Genomic DNA, 18,058 nt, shown 5'->3' on the forward strand with positions numbered 1-18,058 from the left:
GTGGATCTTCCCCATGGAAGGAGGGAGGTCTCACCACAGTTCTGCTGCTTGCTGGGCCCCTGCTCTTGGAGCAATCGCCGATCATGCACACACCTGCAGTCCTCCTCCTGGGGGAAGGAGGAGGGTCTCACAGCAGTTGTCACTTGCTGGACCCTGCTTGGAGAGTGGTTGCCCAATCATGTCATAGTTTGTGGTTTATGGCAACACCGAGCTGAGAGCCCACTCCCAGGCTCACTGACTGTAGCCAGCTTCCTCCTCTCCAATGCTTAGGAATGCTGCCCTTAGGGACCCCTGTTCTTTCTGTGACCCCAGGGATCCTGAGACCACACTGTCCCACCTAGGATTCTGCCCCACATCACCACCTGAGCACCTTTTAGGCAGGGACATCTGTCACTGGAGCACACTTCTAAAAGTTCCAATTTTGAGCTCCACTGCTAAGTCACTTTCTGGTAGCCGGAAACAGGCTTACAGAGGCTCCCTCCCACTGTGGTTTGTCTTCCAATGTATCCCCTCAGATTCACATCAGTGCACCTCCTACCTTTCAAAAAGTGGTCACTTTTCTTTTTCTTTTTTTTAAAGATTTTATTTATTTATTTGACAGACAGAGACATAGCGAGAGAGGAATCACAAGCAGGGGGAGTGGGAGAGGGAGAAGCAGGCTTCCCGCTGAGCAGGGAGCCCGATGCAGGGCTCGATCCCAGGACCCTGGGATCATGACCTGAGCCAAAGGCAGACGCTTAACGACTGAGCCACCCAGGCACCCCAGTGGTCGCTTTTCTATTTGTAGAATTGCAGTAATTCTTTTCTTAGATCTCAGGTTGAATTCACAGGTGTTCAGAATGATCTGATAGATATCTAGCTGAATTCAAGGGACCAGATGAAACAAGGGGGCCCTACTCTTCTGCCATCTTCCCTCCTCTCTGATATTTAATGTCTGAATTGTAATTTTTGTCTGTCTGGTGGGTATGCAGTAGGATCCCATTATGATTTAATTTGAATGAAACTCAGTATCTTTTAATGTAATCACATTTGGTCATTTGGATTTCCTTTTGTGTGTGTGTGTATATGTGTGTATGTATATGTGAAAAGTTTATTTACTTCCTTTTCATAGTTTCCCCCCTCACTTCTTTTTCCTTATTGATTTTCAGGGATCTTTATATATTCTTAATTTGAGTGTTTTGTTTGTTTTATGAATTTCAAATATCTTTTGTCTTTTTATTCTATAATATCTTTTGATAAACAGACATCAGTATTTAATTTTAACACAGTCCAATTTGCTATTCTTTTTTTTAATGGTGAATTCTTTCTATGTCTTGTTTAAGAATTACTTTTCTACTTCAAGGAGACAAAGATACTCTTCTAATTCTTTTATATAAAGGTATAGTTTTTGGTTTTCATCTGCAAGTTTAGAATTCATCTGGGGTTAGTTTTTCCATATGGTGTTCATAGGGATCCAAATAGTTTTTCTGTGTGACCTCTCAAATGTCTGAGCTCCATTTATGAAAAGATACTCTCCAGTGCCTCATTCATAAATCAAGTGTATACCAGTCTGTGAATATGTTTCTGGGCTCTCTACCCATGGCATTTGTCTTATTTGTCTAGTCCTTCAGCAATATCCATATAGTTTTAGTTACCATAGGTCCATAGGAGATCTTGATATTTGGTTGTTAGATATTAAGCATTGTTTCTAAATCAGCACATAAGCATTACCTGGGGACTTGTTAGAAATGCAAATCATTGGACCTCACCCAGACTTATTCAAGGGACATTGTCAGAGGTCTATGGCCATGCCCATTCTTGGAAAAAAATGATCAAATTTTCTCTTCCAAGGCCAAAGTGTTGATAGTAATAAAAGGCAACTATAGATTGGAGGTGAGATGCTTCAGACATGGAGTGTCTCCTCTTTATCTGCTTCTCCAAAATAAGAATTAGGACATTGAATAGAGGGTCCATTTGGTGATCTGACCACCTTTATATCAACCTTTTCCTACCACGACATAATATTATTACTTTTTAAAAAAGATTTTATTTATTTGAGAGAGAGAGAGAGGGAGGGAGAGAGAGCAGGGGGAGGAGCAGAGGGTGAGAGAATCCCCAGCAAACTCCATGTTATTCAATGATATGAATAACAGAGCAATAAATTATGTTACATTTTACTTAGTGATTAGTTCTACAAAAAATATATGTCCCATTTTAACAAATTAAAATATTCCAGATATGTAGAGGCTAAAAAGCAAACATCATCTCCTTTCTTATTCCATGTTATCCCCTAGAATTAACCATTTTCAATGGGAGATTTTTTTACTGAATATATAATATCACTTAATCATTATATACACATACACAGTTAAAATACAGATTTATTATTAAGTATCTTATCATTTATTAATAGGCTTATTCTTTTTAAAAATAGGCTTATTCTTTTCTTTTATTATATTCAGTTAGCCACCATATAGTACATCATTAGTTTTTGATGTAGTGTTCAATGATTCATTAGTTGCATGTAGCACCCAGGTTTATTCTTAAGCATTTTATTTTGCAACTTGCATAATGGCTTTTCAGGGCAGTGATAGAGATACGCCTCATTATTTATAATGACCACATATTATTTATTTTTATGGAAAAATTGAACCATCATTTATCTTACTGATTGATGGGCATTTAGACTGTTTCTAATTTTTCACTATTACAAACAATGCTGTAATCAATAAGTGTCTGTGTACATGCAGTTTGATAATTTGATATACTGTTACTTTAGGGCATGAGTCCTAGAAATACAAACATTGAGATAAGGAATGATCAGAAATTTTCAAACATTCAGCTTCTCATGTAAGGCCATGTTAGTTTTCTCTGGGGGGGAGGTGTTTATTAAAATTCAGGTTCACAGGCCCCATGTGAGAGCTGCTGAGTAATATCTCTGGAAATGATACAGAATAGTAAGTGGCAAAAATATTAAGATAGAAAATACAGCAAAGTCTAAAATACCTGAGAGAGTAATAGAAAATAAAGAATGAAAACAAAAGCAAACAGAAACAAGTCCTGGCCAGTAGTACTGGATGACTCTACATCCCAGAGCCTCTATGGTTCTGGAAGCTCCTAGTTATATCTGCCTTCAACATTCACATATGGGCTTTAACTCTCTCTTCAAAAGATACTGAGAATAATTCTAAGTACCTACAATAAATCTTTCCCTGGGAAGCAGACAGACCTCAGAGCGGTAGGGATGGTAGAAATTGAGGGATCACTAAGGGGAGTTGAAGCTAAGAGAGGGCAGAAGAGGAGCAATTGCCTATGAAGGACAAACACCAGGTGACTGGGTAAGGACCCAGAGGCAACTCTGGCCCTTGCACACTGGCCTGTTCATAGGTTCAGTTGTGTGTTGAATTTCAGTCACTTAGCTAATCAGGGCTAAGAGTTGGGCTTGTGTTCACTACAGAGCCCAGAATATCCTGCTGTCAGTAATCGAGAAGAAGGAAGAGGCATGATCCCTGTATAAACTGACAGGCCAGACACATTGTTTTCTTTGGTGGAAGTTTCAAATTTAGGAAACTCTCAATCTTTGTGTCTCTGTCTCTCTTTCTCTTCCTAAATTACTGTAATGACTTCCAAAAAGCTAGCAAAACTGATTACAAAAGTTCATTAAAGTAAGAAGGATACTAAGGGAATCAAAGTCTTTGAATAGATATGAATTAGTTCCACAAATTTTTGTGGAAAACAGAGGTTTCAACAGCAGTTGAGGGAATGAAAAAGATGTGGTTTCCTGGAGAAGAGGAAGAAGAGAGAGGTAGATATGTGAAAACTCGAACCCAGGAACTTGGTTGACCTTGAGCCAATTACTGAATCATAATAGTCTCAGTGGTTGATGGCTGCAACTGTAACAACATTGATACAACCCAACATCCATGACAGATAGGATTACACCTGCTCACCAGCAGAAACAGGGTCCAGAGGAGCAGAGATCCTCATGAACACGCTCCCAGAGGTTCTGGCTAGGACTTCCTCCTGGCCATCAGCTTCCTCAGGCCCCTTTCCATGTCTTTGTTTCTCAGACTGTAGATAAAAGGATTTAGCATGGAGGACAGAACTGTGTAGGCAAGTGTTGCCACGTGATCTCTAACAGTGTAGGTGGACAAGGGCTGTAAATAGACATAAAAGATGCTTCCATAAAAGAGTGTTACCATAGTGAAGTGAGACCCACAGGTGGAAAAGGCTTTGCGTTTCCCAGCAGCTGAGGGTATCTTGAGAACTGTGATGAAGATTCGTATGTAAGAGAAAGTAATGCACAGAAAGGGGGTCACCAAAACAACAGAACCTTCTGACATTATCACAATTTCATTGACAAATGTGGAAGAGCAGGACAATTTCATCAGGGGACTGAGGTCACAGAGGAAGTGATGTATAACACTGGAGTCACAGAAGATGAGGTGATTCAGTAGCAGTGTGTGTAGGAGTGAGTGGAGGTGAGGAAGTGAGCAGGAAAAGGCCACCAGCAGGACACAGCGGTGGTGGTTCATGGTGGTGACATAGTGGAAGGGGTCACAGATGGCCACATAGCGGTCAGAGGCCATGACCACCAGAAGGCCGCTGTCAGTGTTGCCCAGAGCATAAATGAAATACATCTGTGTCAGACACCCAGCATAGGAGATGGTCTTCTCTGACAGGAAGTTCACTAGCATCCTGGGGACAATGGTTGTTGTAAAGCAAATGTCAGTGAAGGACAGGAAACTCAAGAAGAAATACATGGGGTTCTGGAGCTGGGAGTCAGAGTGGATGGCCAGGATGATGAGTAGGTTCCCTATTATGGTGACCAGGTATATGGTGAGGAAGAGGATAAAGAGTGGCTTCTGGTCTTCAGGCCGGGAGGAGAGACCCAAGAGGATGAACTCAGAGACACTACTGGTTTGGTTGACTTTTTCCATGGTCACAGAGCCAACTAAACAGAGAATCTTACCATTTAACACACACACATTGCTTTCATAACTGTAATCACAAACAAGCCAATAAGTATGTTTCTACCTACCTTTACTTTCCACCCATAAAGCTTTCCTTTACTTTCCACTCCTTAGCTACCATGTGGACAAGTTGTCAAATTTGTGGTCCTTGGTGCTGCCCTCCCTTCTCAGCTTGCTGACTTCACATGTTTCTGGTGTTGACAGCATGGACTTCTGGAAGAAGAATTTTCTTTTAGAAACAAAGCTTAACTAATTCAGCTTAATATTAAATCTTAAAAATAATTGTTTACTGAGTACCTACTTTGTGAAAAATACTCTCTGGGAGTAGGGACACCATTATGAAAAAAGCAGAGACAAGCCTGGCATGGAGGATTGATCTTTTATCTATCTATCTATCTATCTATCTATCTATCTATCTATCATCTATCTATCTATCTATCATGTATCTATCATCATCATCTATCTATCATCAGATAGTTCTACCTTCTATAAAGAAAAATAAACCACGTAAGAGGATAGAGACTGACAAAGGTAGGGTTGGGAATTTATTTTAGATTAGATGGTTTCATTTTTCTCTGTCTATATCAAAACAAATTTTCAGTTATGTCATGCTAAGCTTTATCTTTGAACCTCCTTTCCAAAAAAGGAGATTTGATGAAATATTCAACAAGGAAATCAGAGGAATAATGAACCCAGGTCAACAAAGTTTTACTGTCATACTTGGTTTATCTTTAGAGGTACTTATTTAGAAGCTCATATTCCTTAGTGAACGTCAACCTATAAGTATCAGTCCATATAAATCCTTGTCTTAAATTTACTTTCTACCTATTTTTCCTCTGGTTTCCTAAGTCAGATCATGTTCCTACATCTTGGATATCCAACCATTAAGCAAGCTTATGTCCTTCCATGCCAGCATCCATTTGTTTATTTAGTTATGTATATATTGTTGAAAAAGATATTATTGTTTTGTTTAGGTATGTTTTACTTCCATTTACTTCAATAAGTACTGCAATAATACGTGGCATATATCGCATTCTGGTTTTTTTTTCCTGTCTCTATATAATTCTTTGGATATCTTTCAATGTTCTGATTCTTTTCTTCTAACTTCTATGCATGTGGCTCACTTGACTTACTGTTTCCCTAAATGTCCTCTAAATCTTTGCTGCCATGAACAACATAGATTCAGATATCCTCATGCCTACAAAGTGTTTTAAATTATTCATCCAGACATTGAGAATGGGCACATTGGATAGGCATGTTTTTAATAACATTTCAAAGAATGGCTATTTATTAATTTGTTCATACAATTAAATGGCTAGTTTCCAGTTGGTTAATATCAGGCAAGTAATTAAATATCTTTAAATTTCAGTGTTTTATCTGTGAATAGCTATACTAACATTTTTCCCGTAATATTTTTTGAGGTTTTCATGTTATAATGTGCTTAAAGTACTTAGAATGGTTCCAGGAACAGAGTAAATATTTGATGCCACAGAGTAAATATTTGATGTATTTTCTTCCCCATCACCATTGGTGCCAATGATTTTTTCCCCAACTAGGTATTTATACATGTTATCAAAAGTAATGAATCTGAATAGTAAAATAACCCTAGCCCACATACTTTAATGCTCTAATGGTCAAATTGACCTTAATATGAATTTACAAAGCTTTTCTAGAAGGTGTATTTGTCCATGCTTTGAATAATCTGAGAGTGAATCAATAATTAAGCTCTTATCTCATACAGGTGGAAATTTGTTTAATCCTCACTGTAAACTTATGAGAAATAAACTATTATTATTCCCACTTTTTTCTGATGAGGAAACAGATAGAGAGAGTAACAATAATTTGCTAAACTCACACATCAAGTAAATGGCAGAAACAGGTTTCAAACCCAGGTCTATTCTGAATTTCAAGGTTTAACCACTATGTGTCTTCTCAGATTTTTGTAAAACTATAAAATATATCTGAAACAATCATGCACAGGATCTATTTTTTTCCAACTTGATCGTTTTCTATTTTAACACACACACATGTCCCACACATTTTTTCCTTAAATGTTTTTTGTCCCACATTAAAAACAGACCTTTGCTGTTACAATGGGAAATCTATTTTTTCTGTGTTGAACAGATTGCAGAATTTGAAAATTCTAGTATACATGATCGATTGGCAACAAAAAGGGGCAGTTTGGTCTTGGGTGGCCGGTGCATTATGTGTGTATTGAGTCAAGGGTGGTAGAAAGTGCACTGGACTTGGAAGCACAAAGTGGAGGTGTGTACTTGACCTCTATCACCTGTGCACTGAGTGATTTTAGGTATTCTAAAGAGCTAATGAAACATGACATATAAGTACAGCTTGTAAAATATACATCAGCAAAAATAAGTTATTTGTGAAGGGAATGCCTGGGGAGCGTGAGATGAAGATTTAAAGTGATCAAGTGAGGTTGGATACCCCTGTGTCTCATCTGGGTTGAGTACTTGGCAAAAATGGAAGGAAGTTTTGGAAGTGAAAATCTAAGGGAATCGTTCTAAAAGTCTGGGATGTGTCAGGGAAGAGGACTTGTGTGTGTGTGTGTGTGTGTGTGTGTGTGTGTGTGTGTGTGTCTTTTCTACTAAACTCCCCTTATCCACTTACTGATAATCTGGTTCCTCAAAACCATAGGATAATGATATACACTGGCCCAGAGATCAAAGAGGGTGGTCATAAAATATAAAGCCAGACTTAAATGTTAGGCTGAAATCTGATATATTGTGTCCATATGATTTTTGGAGCCAAAGGAGCCAAAAGGAGGCTGAAATAAGTACCCAGGTGAGGTGGATGGTCAGGTGGGCAGCCAGTGTGCTGGTGTTCACTTTCTATATCCAGATATCTTCTCACTGTTCCCAGTTTAAAAAAATCTTTTCTCTCTCCTGAACCACTTTCCCAAATTGGTTATGTTTACCTACCAGTCAAAGCTGACCTTTGACTTTCTAGCCAGTGATGAGCAAGAACGGTTGGGAAGAAGGAAAAAAGCAGATAGATTGCTCTAGATTCCAGAGGGAAATAGTATTTTCCTGATTCTGCCTCAATTCCTGTCTATTTCTCATCCTCTGTCTCTCAGCATCATTCAGTTTTTCTCTGCTCCCCACTGTAGAAGGCAGAGATGCCCAGACTCACTGTAGCAGGAACTCTCCTGGTCAGGGAAACCCTGTGGGCTTCTCATGGGTTTGCCTCTGCTCTCCTGGACTCCTTTGGGTCCTTGTTGGGCTGAGGGTGCTTGGTGTGCTCATTCCAACCCGACTCCTCAAGAGAGTTTGCTCTGACAGAAATCACAATGGCCACAGAAATGAGTGGAGCTGCTCTCAGGGGGACCATGAACTCCTGGGCCACCTTCTAAAGATTTTGACTATTTCCAGAGCCTTTTAAACTTACCATAACATCTCCAGGGCATGCTTTAGTGTCCTCAAGTGTAGGGTAATCAAAGGTGATAGTATATGCACACGTGTGTGTGTGTGTGTGTGTGTGTGTGTGTATTTGGTAGGTAGGGAGTGTTATAGTTTGGGTTCTCCAGGAAGCAGACTTTCAGATGGAGATTAGCCTGCAGGATATTTATTACAGTGTGCTCTAGGGATCCACAACTGTGGAAGGGAGAGAAGGAAGCAGAGCTGGACAGAGGGAGAAGGTGGGTTGTGATACAGTCCTCATGAAGGTCTCAGCTGACCCTACTGGGAGCTCTGGAGCTAAGATGTCAAGAAGGACAGCTCTTTATATCCCCATGTTGATCATGGGTGTAGGCTGGCCCTGGAAGGAAGGATGTTCGGGTGTAGCAGTTTCTTTCAGCCGAGGTCATCCCCAAAGAGAGCTTAAAGCTGAGGACTATCTTACAAGGCTACCCTTGATGAGCTATAGTACATTCATTATCCATCTTTGACCTGCACTTACAGAGTGAGCTGACCCACTTGTGAGCCATGTTCAGGCATTTCCCTCCTCTGTCAGCTGGTTATAGGGCATATTCTATGCAGCCATAGCTTTCCAATCCCTCTCCTAGATAACCTAGTTCCTATAAAGGATACTGATATCATGGATCCCCTGCATCTTTACAGTGCTTATCTTCTACCCTCAAGACTGTGTCTCGCTAAGGCTCCAACTTGCTAGCAACTTCTTGGTTATCTGGTCCAATTACCATGGTGTCATTGATACAGTGGAGTAGGGTGATGTTCTATGGGATATCCAGATTGTCTGCATGTTTTTGGACTCTACTATGACAGAATTCAAAAGAGTTAACAGAGCCCTGAGGAAAAACATATACCATTTCCATTCAAAGCGCATGCAAACTGTTTCTGATCCTTTTATGTGTTAGGGGTGGAAAATAATGCATCCACCAGATCAGTGGCTGCAAATCATGTGCCTGAGGCCACATCCTAGTCTTCGGTAGCAAATATACCAATCTGGTAGGATGGCTGAGATTGAGGCTACTACTTGGTTGAGTTTGCAATAGTCCATTGTCACCTTCCAGGGTCTGTCTGGTTTTTGTAGGGACTCAAGTGGTGAATTAAGGAGAGAAATAATGGACATTCACCCTGGCATGCTTTCTCTGCCATTCCCCTGGGATATATTATTTTTTATTTATTACCCTGACTTGCGATGGGCAGTTTCAGGAGCTTCCCACAGGCCAGGGATCCAATGTGGGGTATGTGCCAACTGCCAAGTGTATCTTTGTAATTATATATTAGGAGACTAGTGAAATCACACAGTGGGTCTGCAGATTAAGTGGACCCACTGTATAAGTGATTTGGACCAGTACTCCATTTAAAACCTTGTCCCCATATGCATCCTCTCTAACAATGAAACCATGATGACATTTCCGCTTTTAAAGCTGCCCAAGTAAATGGCTATAGGTACCCCTGGGGAAAGACAGGGAGAATCATCATGGGTATTCTCCCTATAGTGTTGCATGGCTCTTCCTCCTTGGGATGTGGCCTCTCCATCAGTGAGTGGATTCTGGGACTGAAAAGTGACTCAGGTCTAAAAACCAAGCAAGGGACTAGAATGTTTTATTGAATATTCAGTCTCCTCATAAATCCTTGATTTCCTTTGTTCATAGAGATGGAGAAATATCCCTTATTGGTTGCTGATCTATTTTCCCCTAGCAACTCCATCTCCATAATTCTTCCCTGGTGAGGATTCCTTGACTGGCACTCTGACCTCACCACTTCTGAAGGTTAATTTTCTGTGTCAAGATGGCTGGGGCTACAGTACCTAGTTAACCAAATTCTAATTTAGATGTTGCTATGGAGGTATTTTGTAGATAAGACTGACATCTACAATCAGTTGACTTTAAGTAAAGGAACACAATTTAAGTAAATAAAGTAAAATATTTTATAAAGGAAAAATATGTAAGTAAAATAGAATAATGTTAAGTAAAGGAGATTACTCTTATTTAATCAGTTGAAGGCCTTAAGAATATAAGCAAAAACTGAGGTTTCCTGGAGAAGAGACTCTGGTTCAAGAGTGCCTGAATTTCCAGCCTGCAGGTCTGTCTGCATTTGTGGATTTTGGACTTGCCAGCTCCCACAACTGCATAAGCCAATTCTTTTGATTTATTTTATGTATTTTTTATTAGTTTCAGAGGTAGAATTTAGTGATTTGTCAGTTGCATATAACACCCAATGCTTATTACATCAAGTGCCCTCCTTAATGCCCATCACCCAATTATCCCTTCCCCCATTCACCTCCCCTCTAGCAACCCTCAGTTTGTTTCCTAGAGCTCAGCATCTCTTATGGTTTGTCTCCCTTTCAATTTTCATCTTATTTTATTTTTCCTTCCCTTCCCCTATGTTCATCTGTTTTGTTTCTTTTTTTTTTTTTAAGATTTTATTTATTTATTTGACAGAGAGAGAGAGAGCACAAGCAGGGGGAGCAGCAGGCAGAGAGAGGGGGAGAAGCTGGCTCCCCACTAGGCAAGGAGCCTGATGTGGGGCTCGATCCCAGGACCATGGGATCATGACTTGAACTGAAGGCAGACACTTAACAGACTGAGCCACCCAGGTGCTCTATCTGTTTTGCTTCTTAAATTCCACATGAGTGAAATAATCTGATATTTGTCTTTTTCTGACTGACTTATTTCACTTAGCATAATACCCTCTAGTTCCATCCACATCATTGCAAATGGCTAGATTTCATTCTTTTTGATGGCCAAGTAATATTCCACTGTCTATATATACCATATCTTCTTTATCCAGTCATCTGTCGATGGACATCTCAGCTCTTTCCACAGTTTGGCTATTGTGGACATTGCTGCTATAAACATTGGAGTACATGTGCCCTTTCAAATCACTATGTTTGTATCCTTTGGATAAATACCTAGTAGTGCCATTGCTGGGGCATTGGGTAGCTCTCTTTTTAACTTTTTGAGGAATGTCCTTACTGTTTTCCAGAGTGGTGTACCAGTTTGCATTCCCACCAACAGTGGGGGAGGGTTCCCCTTTCTGGGCATCCTTGCCAACATCTGTTGTTTCCTGACTTGTTAATTTAAGTCATTCTGACTGGTATGAAGTGGTATCTCATTGTGGTTTTGATTTGTTTTTCCCTGATGTCAAGTGATGTGGAGCATTTTTTCATGTGTCTGTTGGCCATTTGGATGTCTTCTTTGGAGAAATGTCTGTTCATGTCTTCTGCCCATTTCTTAACTGGACTATTTGTTTTTTGGGTGTTGAGTTTGATAAGTTCATTTATTTTTTCAAAGTTTTTTTTAAAGATTTTATTTATATATTTCAGAACGAGAGAGAGAGCAAGAAAGAGAGAGAGAGAGAGAACATGAGCAGGGGGAGGGACAGAGGGAGAGGGAGAAGCAGACTCCCCAGTGAGCAGAGAGCCCAATGTGGGACTCAATCCCTGGACCCTGGGATCATGACCTGAGCCAAAGGCAGATGCTTAACTGACTGAGCCCACCCAGGTGTCCTTGATAAGTTTTTTATAGATTTTGGATACTAACCCTTTATCAGATATACCATTTGCAAATATCTTCTCCCATTCAATAGGTTGCCTTTTAGTTTTATTGATTGTTTCCTTTGCTGTGCAAAAGCTTTTTATCTTGATGAAGTCCCAATAGTTCATTTTGCTTTTGTTTCTCTTGCCTTTGGAGACATTTCTAGGAAGAAGTTGCTGCGGCCGAGGTCAAAGAGGTTGCTGCTTGTGTTCTCCTCTAGGATTTTGATGGATTCCTGTCACATTTAGGACTTTCATCCATTTTGAGTTTATCTTTGTGAATGGTGTAAGAGAATGGTCTAATTTCGTTCTTCTGCATGTGGCTGTCCAATTCTCCCAACAACATTTGTTGAAGAGACTGTCTTTTTTCCACTGGATATTCTTTCCTGCTTTGTCGAAGATTAGTTGATCATAGAATTGAGGGTCCATTTTTGGGTTCTCTATTCTGTTCCACTGATCTATGTGTCTGTTTTTGTGCCAGTACCATACTGTCTTGATGATTACAGCTTTGTAATACAGTTTGAAGTCCGGAATTGTGATGCCTCCAGCTTTGGTTTTCTTTTTCAACATTCCTCTGGCTATTTGGGGTCTTTTCTGGTTCCATACAAATTTTAGGATTATTTGTTCCAGCTCTGTGAAAAATGCTGATGGCATTTTGATAGGGATTGCATTGAATGTGTAGATGCTTTGGGTTGCACAGACATTTTAACAATATTTACTCTTCCAATCCATGAGCATGGAATGGTTTTCCATTTCTTTGTGTTTTCCTCAATTTCTTTCATAAGTGTTCTATAGTTTTCAGAGTACAGATCCTTTACCTCTTTGGTTAGGCTTATTCCTAGGTATCTTATGGTTTTTGGTGCAATTGTAAATGGGATTGATTCCTTGATTTCTCTTTTTTCTGCTTCATTGTTAGTGTATAGAAATGCAACTGACTTCTGTGCATTGATTTTATATCCTGCCACTTTGCTGAACTCCTGTATCAGTTCTAACAATTTTTTGCCAGAGTCTTTGGGTTTTCTACATAGAGTATCATGTCATCTGTGAAGAGCGAAAGTTTGATTTCTTCTTTGCTGATTTGGATGCCTTTTATTTCTTTTTGTAGTCTAATTGCTGAAGCTAGGACTTCCGGTACTATGTTGAGCAGCAGTGGTGGGAGTGGACCTCCCTGTCATGTTCCTGACCTTAGGGAAAAAAGCTCTCAGTTTTTCCCCATTGAGAATGATATTCACGGTGGGTTTTTCATATGTGGCTTTTATGATATTGAGGTATGTTCCTTCTATCCCTACACTGCAGAGAGTTTTTTTCAAGGAGAATGCTGCATTTTGTCAAATGCTTTTTCTGCATCATTTGAGAGGATCATATGGTTCTTGTCCTTTTTCTGTTTGTTTGTTAATGTGATGTATCACATTGATTGATTTGTGGATGTTGAACCACCCTTGCAGGTCAAGAATAAATCCCACTTGGTCGTGGTGAATAATCCTTTTAATGTAATGTTGGATCCTATTAGCCAGTAACTTGGTGAGAATTTTGGCATCCATGTTCATCAGGGATATTGGTCTGTAATTCTCCTTTTTGATGTGGTCTTTGTCTGGTTTTTGGATCAAGGTAATGCTGGCATCATAGAAGGAGTTTGGAAGTTTTCCTTCCATTTCTATTTTTTGAAACAGTTTCAGTAGAATAGGTATGATTTCTTCTTTAAATGTTTGGTAGAATTCCCCTGGGAAGCCATCTGGCCTGGACTCTGGTTTTTTGGGAAATTTTTGATTACTGCTTCAATTTTCTTGCTGGTTTTGGGTCTGTTCAGATTTTCTATTTCTTCTTGTTTCAGTTTTGGTAGTTTATATGTTTCTAGGAATGCATCCATTTCTTCCAGATTGCCTAATTTGTTGGCATAAAATTGCTCATAATATTGTCTTATAGTTGTTTGTATTTCTTTGGTGTTGGTGTGATCTCTCCTCTTTCATTCATGTTTTTATTTACTTGGGTCTTTTCTCTTTTCTCTTTGATAAGTCTGGCTAGGGGTTTATTGATCTTATTAATTCTTTCAAAGAACCAGCTGCTGGTTTTGTTGATCAATTCTACTGTTTTTTTTTTTTTTTTCTTTCTTTCTTTCTATGTCATTGATTTCTGCTCTAATCTTTATTATTTCTTTTCTCTTAGAAAACTATATTCTGGGTATATTTTGGTCAGCTTGTTAAAAAAAACATAACAATAATAATAATAAAAAAAAACTAGATCCCCAAATAGGAAAGAAAGAAAAGCTTATATATAAGTTTTAGTATATCTATATCTATATATATCTATATATACCATATATACAGCAGTATACACTATATATATATATGTATATATATATATAAATACAAAGAATGGAAACCAAAAATAAAATATATATTAACATATATGAAAATAAAAATTAAAAAGAATAAGAAAGAATTGAAAAAATAAGAAAATAGCTGAAAATAATAAAACTGAAAGACTAAAGAAAAAGAAATCCCATGAATGCTATATACTGTTTTCCCCAAGAGCTGAAGTTTTGCAGTTCTCTATGATTGGTATACTTGGTGCTAACCAGTTGTTCTTGCTGGTCCTCTGGGGGAGGGACCTGTTGTGCTGATTCTCAGGTGCCCCTGCATTTGTGGAAATGCTCCTCCCTTGCCAGGGGGCCAGGCTCAGTGTAAGCAGCTCCAGATTGCACTATGTGGTGCTGTTTTGCTCCCTGAAGGCTTTCAGCACAGATGGAGGGATGAAAATGGCAACTCCCTGATCTCTAGCCCCAGAGCTGAAAATTCGCACCCCCCACTCTTCAGTGAGCCCTCACAGAAAAGCAGTTAATCACTCTTGTCTCGCTGTTTTCCATCAGAACTCTGTGTTTGTCCAGCCTGTGACTGAGTATTTTTATCCCAGGCATGCAACTGAGTTTCAGATTTGCTAAATTTTGTAGACTCCAGTGGTGTGGACTCCAGCCATTACCCCTGGGGTAAGAAGGGGAGGTCTCACCCCCCATACTTCTGCCTCTTGCTGGGCTTGGAGAGCAGTTGTGAGACCATGCAGCAGTTCACAGTTTATGGCAACACTAAGCGGAAAGCTGGTGGTGAGACTCACTGTTTTCAGCCAGCTTCCCCACTGTGATGCCTGGGAACTCTGCCACACTCAGGCACTCCTGTTCTTCTTGTGACCCCGGGGATCCTGAGACCATGCTGTCCCACCTGGGATTCTGACCGCTTCGCCACATGAGCACCTTTAAGTCAGGGACATCCTCCACTGTAGCAGACTTCTAAAAGTTCCAATTTTGTGCTCTGCTACTTATAATACTTTGTGTAGCCTTCTTAAGCCAACCTTCTTCCCACTGACCTATCCTCCGACATATCACTCCAGATTCAAGTCTCCACACCTCCTACCTTCCAAAAAGTGGTCACTTTTCTATTTGTAGAATTGCAGCATTTATTTTCTCAGATCTCTGATTGATTTTGCAGGTGTTCAGAATGATTTGATAACTATCTAGCTGAATTCCAGGGACCAGACGAACTTAGGGTCCCCTACTCCTCTGCCATCTTAACTCCTTCCCCTTGCATAAGCCAATTGTTTTATTTTATTTTATTATGTTATGTTAGTCACCAAACAACATTAGTTTTTGATGTAGTGATCCATGATTCATTGTATTCGTATAACACCCAGTTGCATAAGCCAATTGTTAAAATCTCCCTCTTTCTTATATATATATATTTCTGTGGTGCCATATCTTACCATTAGTCTGATTTATCAAAAGTAGAAAATGAAAAGTAAAGTCTTGTGTTCCTGTTTCCCATTGACAGTCTGCTTTTAGTTATTACTATCATAATTTAAAATTAAATGAAGACTTGGGTTGGTGTGTTACGCACTGGAACAGTTATTAAAGTGAATGTTACATTTGGCAAATTCATTACAATATTAGTCCCTTAGGCCAACTGGTCTTTAGGAATCTGGCTGGGTTTAGTGCTTTTGCACACAGTATCTCCTTTGACTCTCACAATAGCCTTGCAGGCAAGGTACTGTTACCACCTGCCGTAGATCTGAGGGAGCAGAACTTAAGTCCCTTTTTTAGGACACCCAGTGGCAGAGCTGGTACTGATCTCAGGTCAGTCTGTGTCTAATGCCCTGGGATCAATCTCACCACTTTGCTTCCTGAACAAGTCTCAGCCCCTGGCCTGCAGAGTACCTCAGGGGAATGGGAAGACCTGCAAGCCCTCAGGGGGCAGTGGAACACTTGCTCTAATGGCAGCTAGGTCTGAGATGTGGGAGTCTGCAAGGGCCAGGCCTTACCCTGTCTTGGCCATTCTGCGAGGTATAGAAAGGCTGACCCTGTGCTGTAGCTATTTCAGAAGCCAAGGAGGCCATGGTCACTTCTGCTTCCCATGTCATCAACATCGACATCTAGGACACCTTCTCCTGGGACTTGTGGCTCAGCCCCTCTAGTCCCTTCATACGTTACCTCCCAAGGGGAAGGCAGGAAGTTGGGGAATTAGCCCACATAGGCTCCTTCTCTCATCAGAAGCTCATACTGTCTCCCTTTGGGTATTAATCTTGTTGTTGAATGGAGATCTTCTTGCCCATTTTTCTGCCATTCAAAAACAGGGATGAAACATTCAAAAGGTCCCTAGGTCATAAGAACTTGTTCTTTGAATACCGGGTCTCCTGAACAGAAAGTGAATATCCTATTTTCAAAACTTCATTTTGGACCTTGGGCTCGATCTCTATAAGGCTAAGAAGTCTGAACTGTAAAATATGATGGGAGTATTCAGCACAATATGTGGCATATTATAAGCATACACTAAATGGGTGCTAGCATCTGATTATTCCCTAAATGCATGAGATTTTTAAACTCGCTAGTCATTTCTTGACTGTTTATAGAGTATTTTGTGCAAAGGCAGAGGAAACATCCAAAGAGCCAGCTGACAGCTTCCCTTCCTCCTTCCTGGGCATGTAGCCAGCTATTTCTTTCACATGGGGGTGGCTTACGTCAGAGTTCTATTCTTCCTGATCCAATCACTGAATGTGAAGATCCTACTTGACACGAAACTTTTGGATCTCACCCCCAAATACCTGAGTTCCAAAGAGAAGTCTTATCCAATAAATGTCACCGGGCAGCCACATATCAGCAAAAGGTTTAAGTCTCTGCCTTCCTTCCAGTCCCACTGACTGAGATGAGCTCAGAGATGACTGAGTTCATCTCTGTTCTTTGAAGAGGCTCTCCTATCAGATCCCTGTGCCTTAGAATGATACTGTCTCACTAGGTTCCATTCTAGGGCTTCTGTTTGTGGCCTCTAACTCTGATTTAACTCCCAGTGAAGGAGTTGCCTGGCCCCTAGTGTAAAGACTATCAGAAGTCCTATGCTTTAGATCAGGGTCCATCAATGAGTATACATGCTGGAGTATGTGACTTCACCCCTGTTTCCATAATAGTAACATGAAAGAACTGTTGGAATGCCTGCTTTACAGGCACACAATAAATGTTTACTAATTAATGTAAGTAAGTACATGTGGAAGCCCTTTGCAAATTAGAAAGTGTGGTATAAGTAGGTGACTGTACATTCTGGTTTGCCCAGGAACATCTTGGTGTAGACTTGTTGTTCTGGTATAATTATTATGTAATTCTCTTTTCACTCTTAAAATGTCCTGGCTTGGATAATAAAATATAGGGTCATCATATGTATGAATATAGGTAGCTGGGGTAATTTTGAAGCCCTGAAACAATTCCAAACATGGCCCAGGATTTTCTGCCAAATGAATGAAGGGCAGGAACAGCAGAATGGTGAAGAGTAGGATCTCTCATCACAGTGACATAGAGAAAGTGCCCAAGGCCACTCAGGTAGTAAATTGTTGAGGTTGGAATTCAATTCAAGATTTTTGGCTACAAAGCCCTAGCTCTTGATCAATACTCTAAAATGTGCTCAATCATTGTGAACTCCAAGGAGGAAGAGGATTGAATGTTTTATTTTCTGTTTTATTCTCAGTGCCAAGAAAGCATCTGGAACATGGCTCAATAAGTGAAGAAATTTATGCTGGTCTCTTTTGAAGGAAATCTTGCTTGCTGTTGGAAATCTGATGCATTCTGCGACCAGAAGGGGGCAGACAGAAGATTCAGACAGCAAAATATCTCAATT

The 18,058-nt window shown here is 40.0% G+C and overlaps 1 protein-coding gene across 1 annotated transcript in view; it reads right to left on the reverse strand.

Moving 5' to 3' along the window:
* Window positions 1-3,989: 3,989 nt before the first annotated feature.
* Window positions 3,990-18,058, reverse strand: part of LOC116641228 (olfactory receptor 1L8-like) — a 58,862-nt gene continuing 44,793 nt past the window's right edge. Inside the window, 2 exon segments of the mRNA XM_032418853.1 lie at window positions 3,990-4,909; window positions 17,186-17,196. Coding sequence (XP_032274744.1) covers window positions 3,990-4,909; window positions 17,186-17,196 — 931 coding nt within the window.

Source organism: Phoca vitulina, unplaced genomic scaffold (assembly GCF_004348235.1).
Source record: "Phoca vitulina isolate PV1807 unplaced genomic scaffold, GSC_HSeal_1.0 scaffold21, whole genome shotgun sequence".
NCBI classification, from domain to species: Eukaryota; Metazoa; Chordata; class Mammalia; order Carnivora; family Phocidae; genus Phoca; species Phoca vitulina.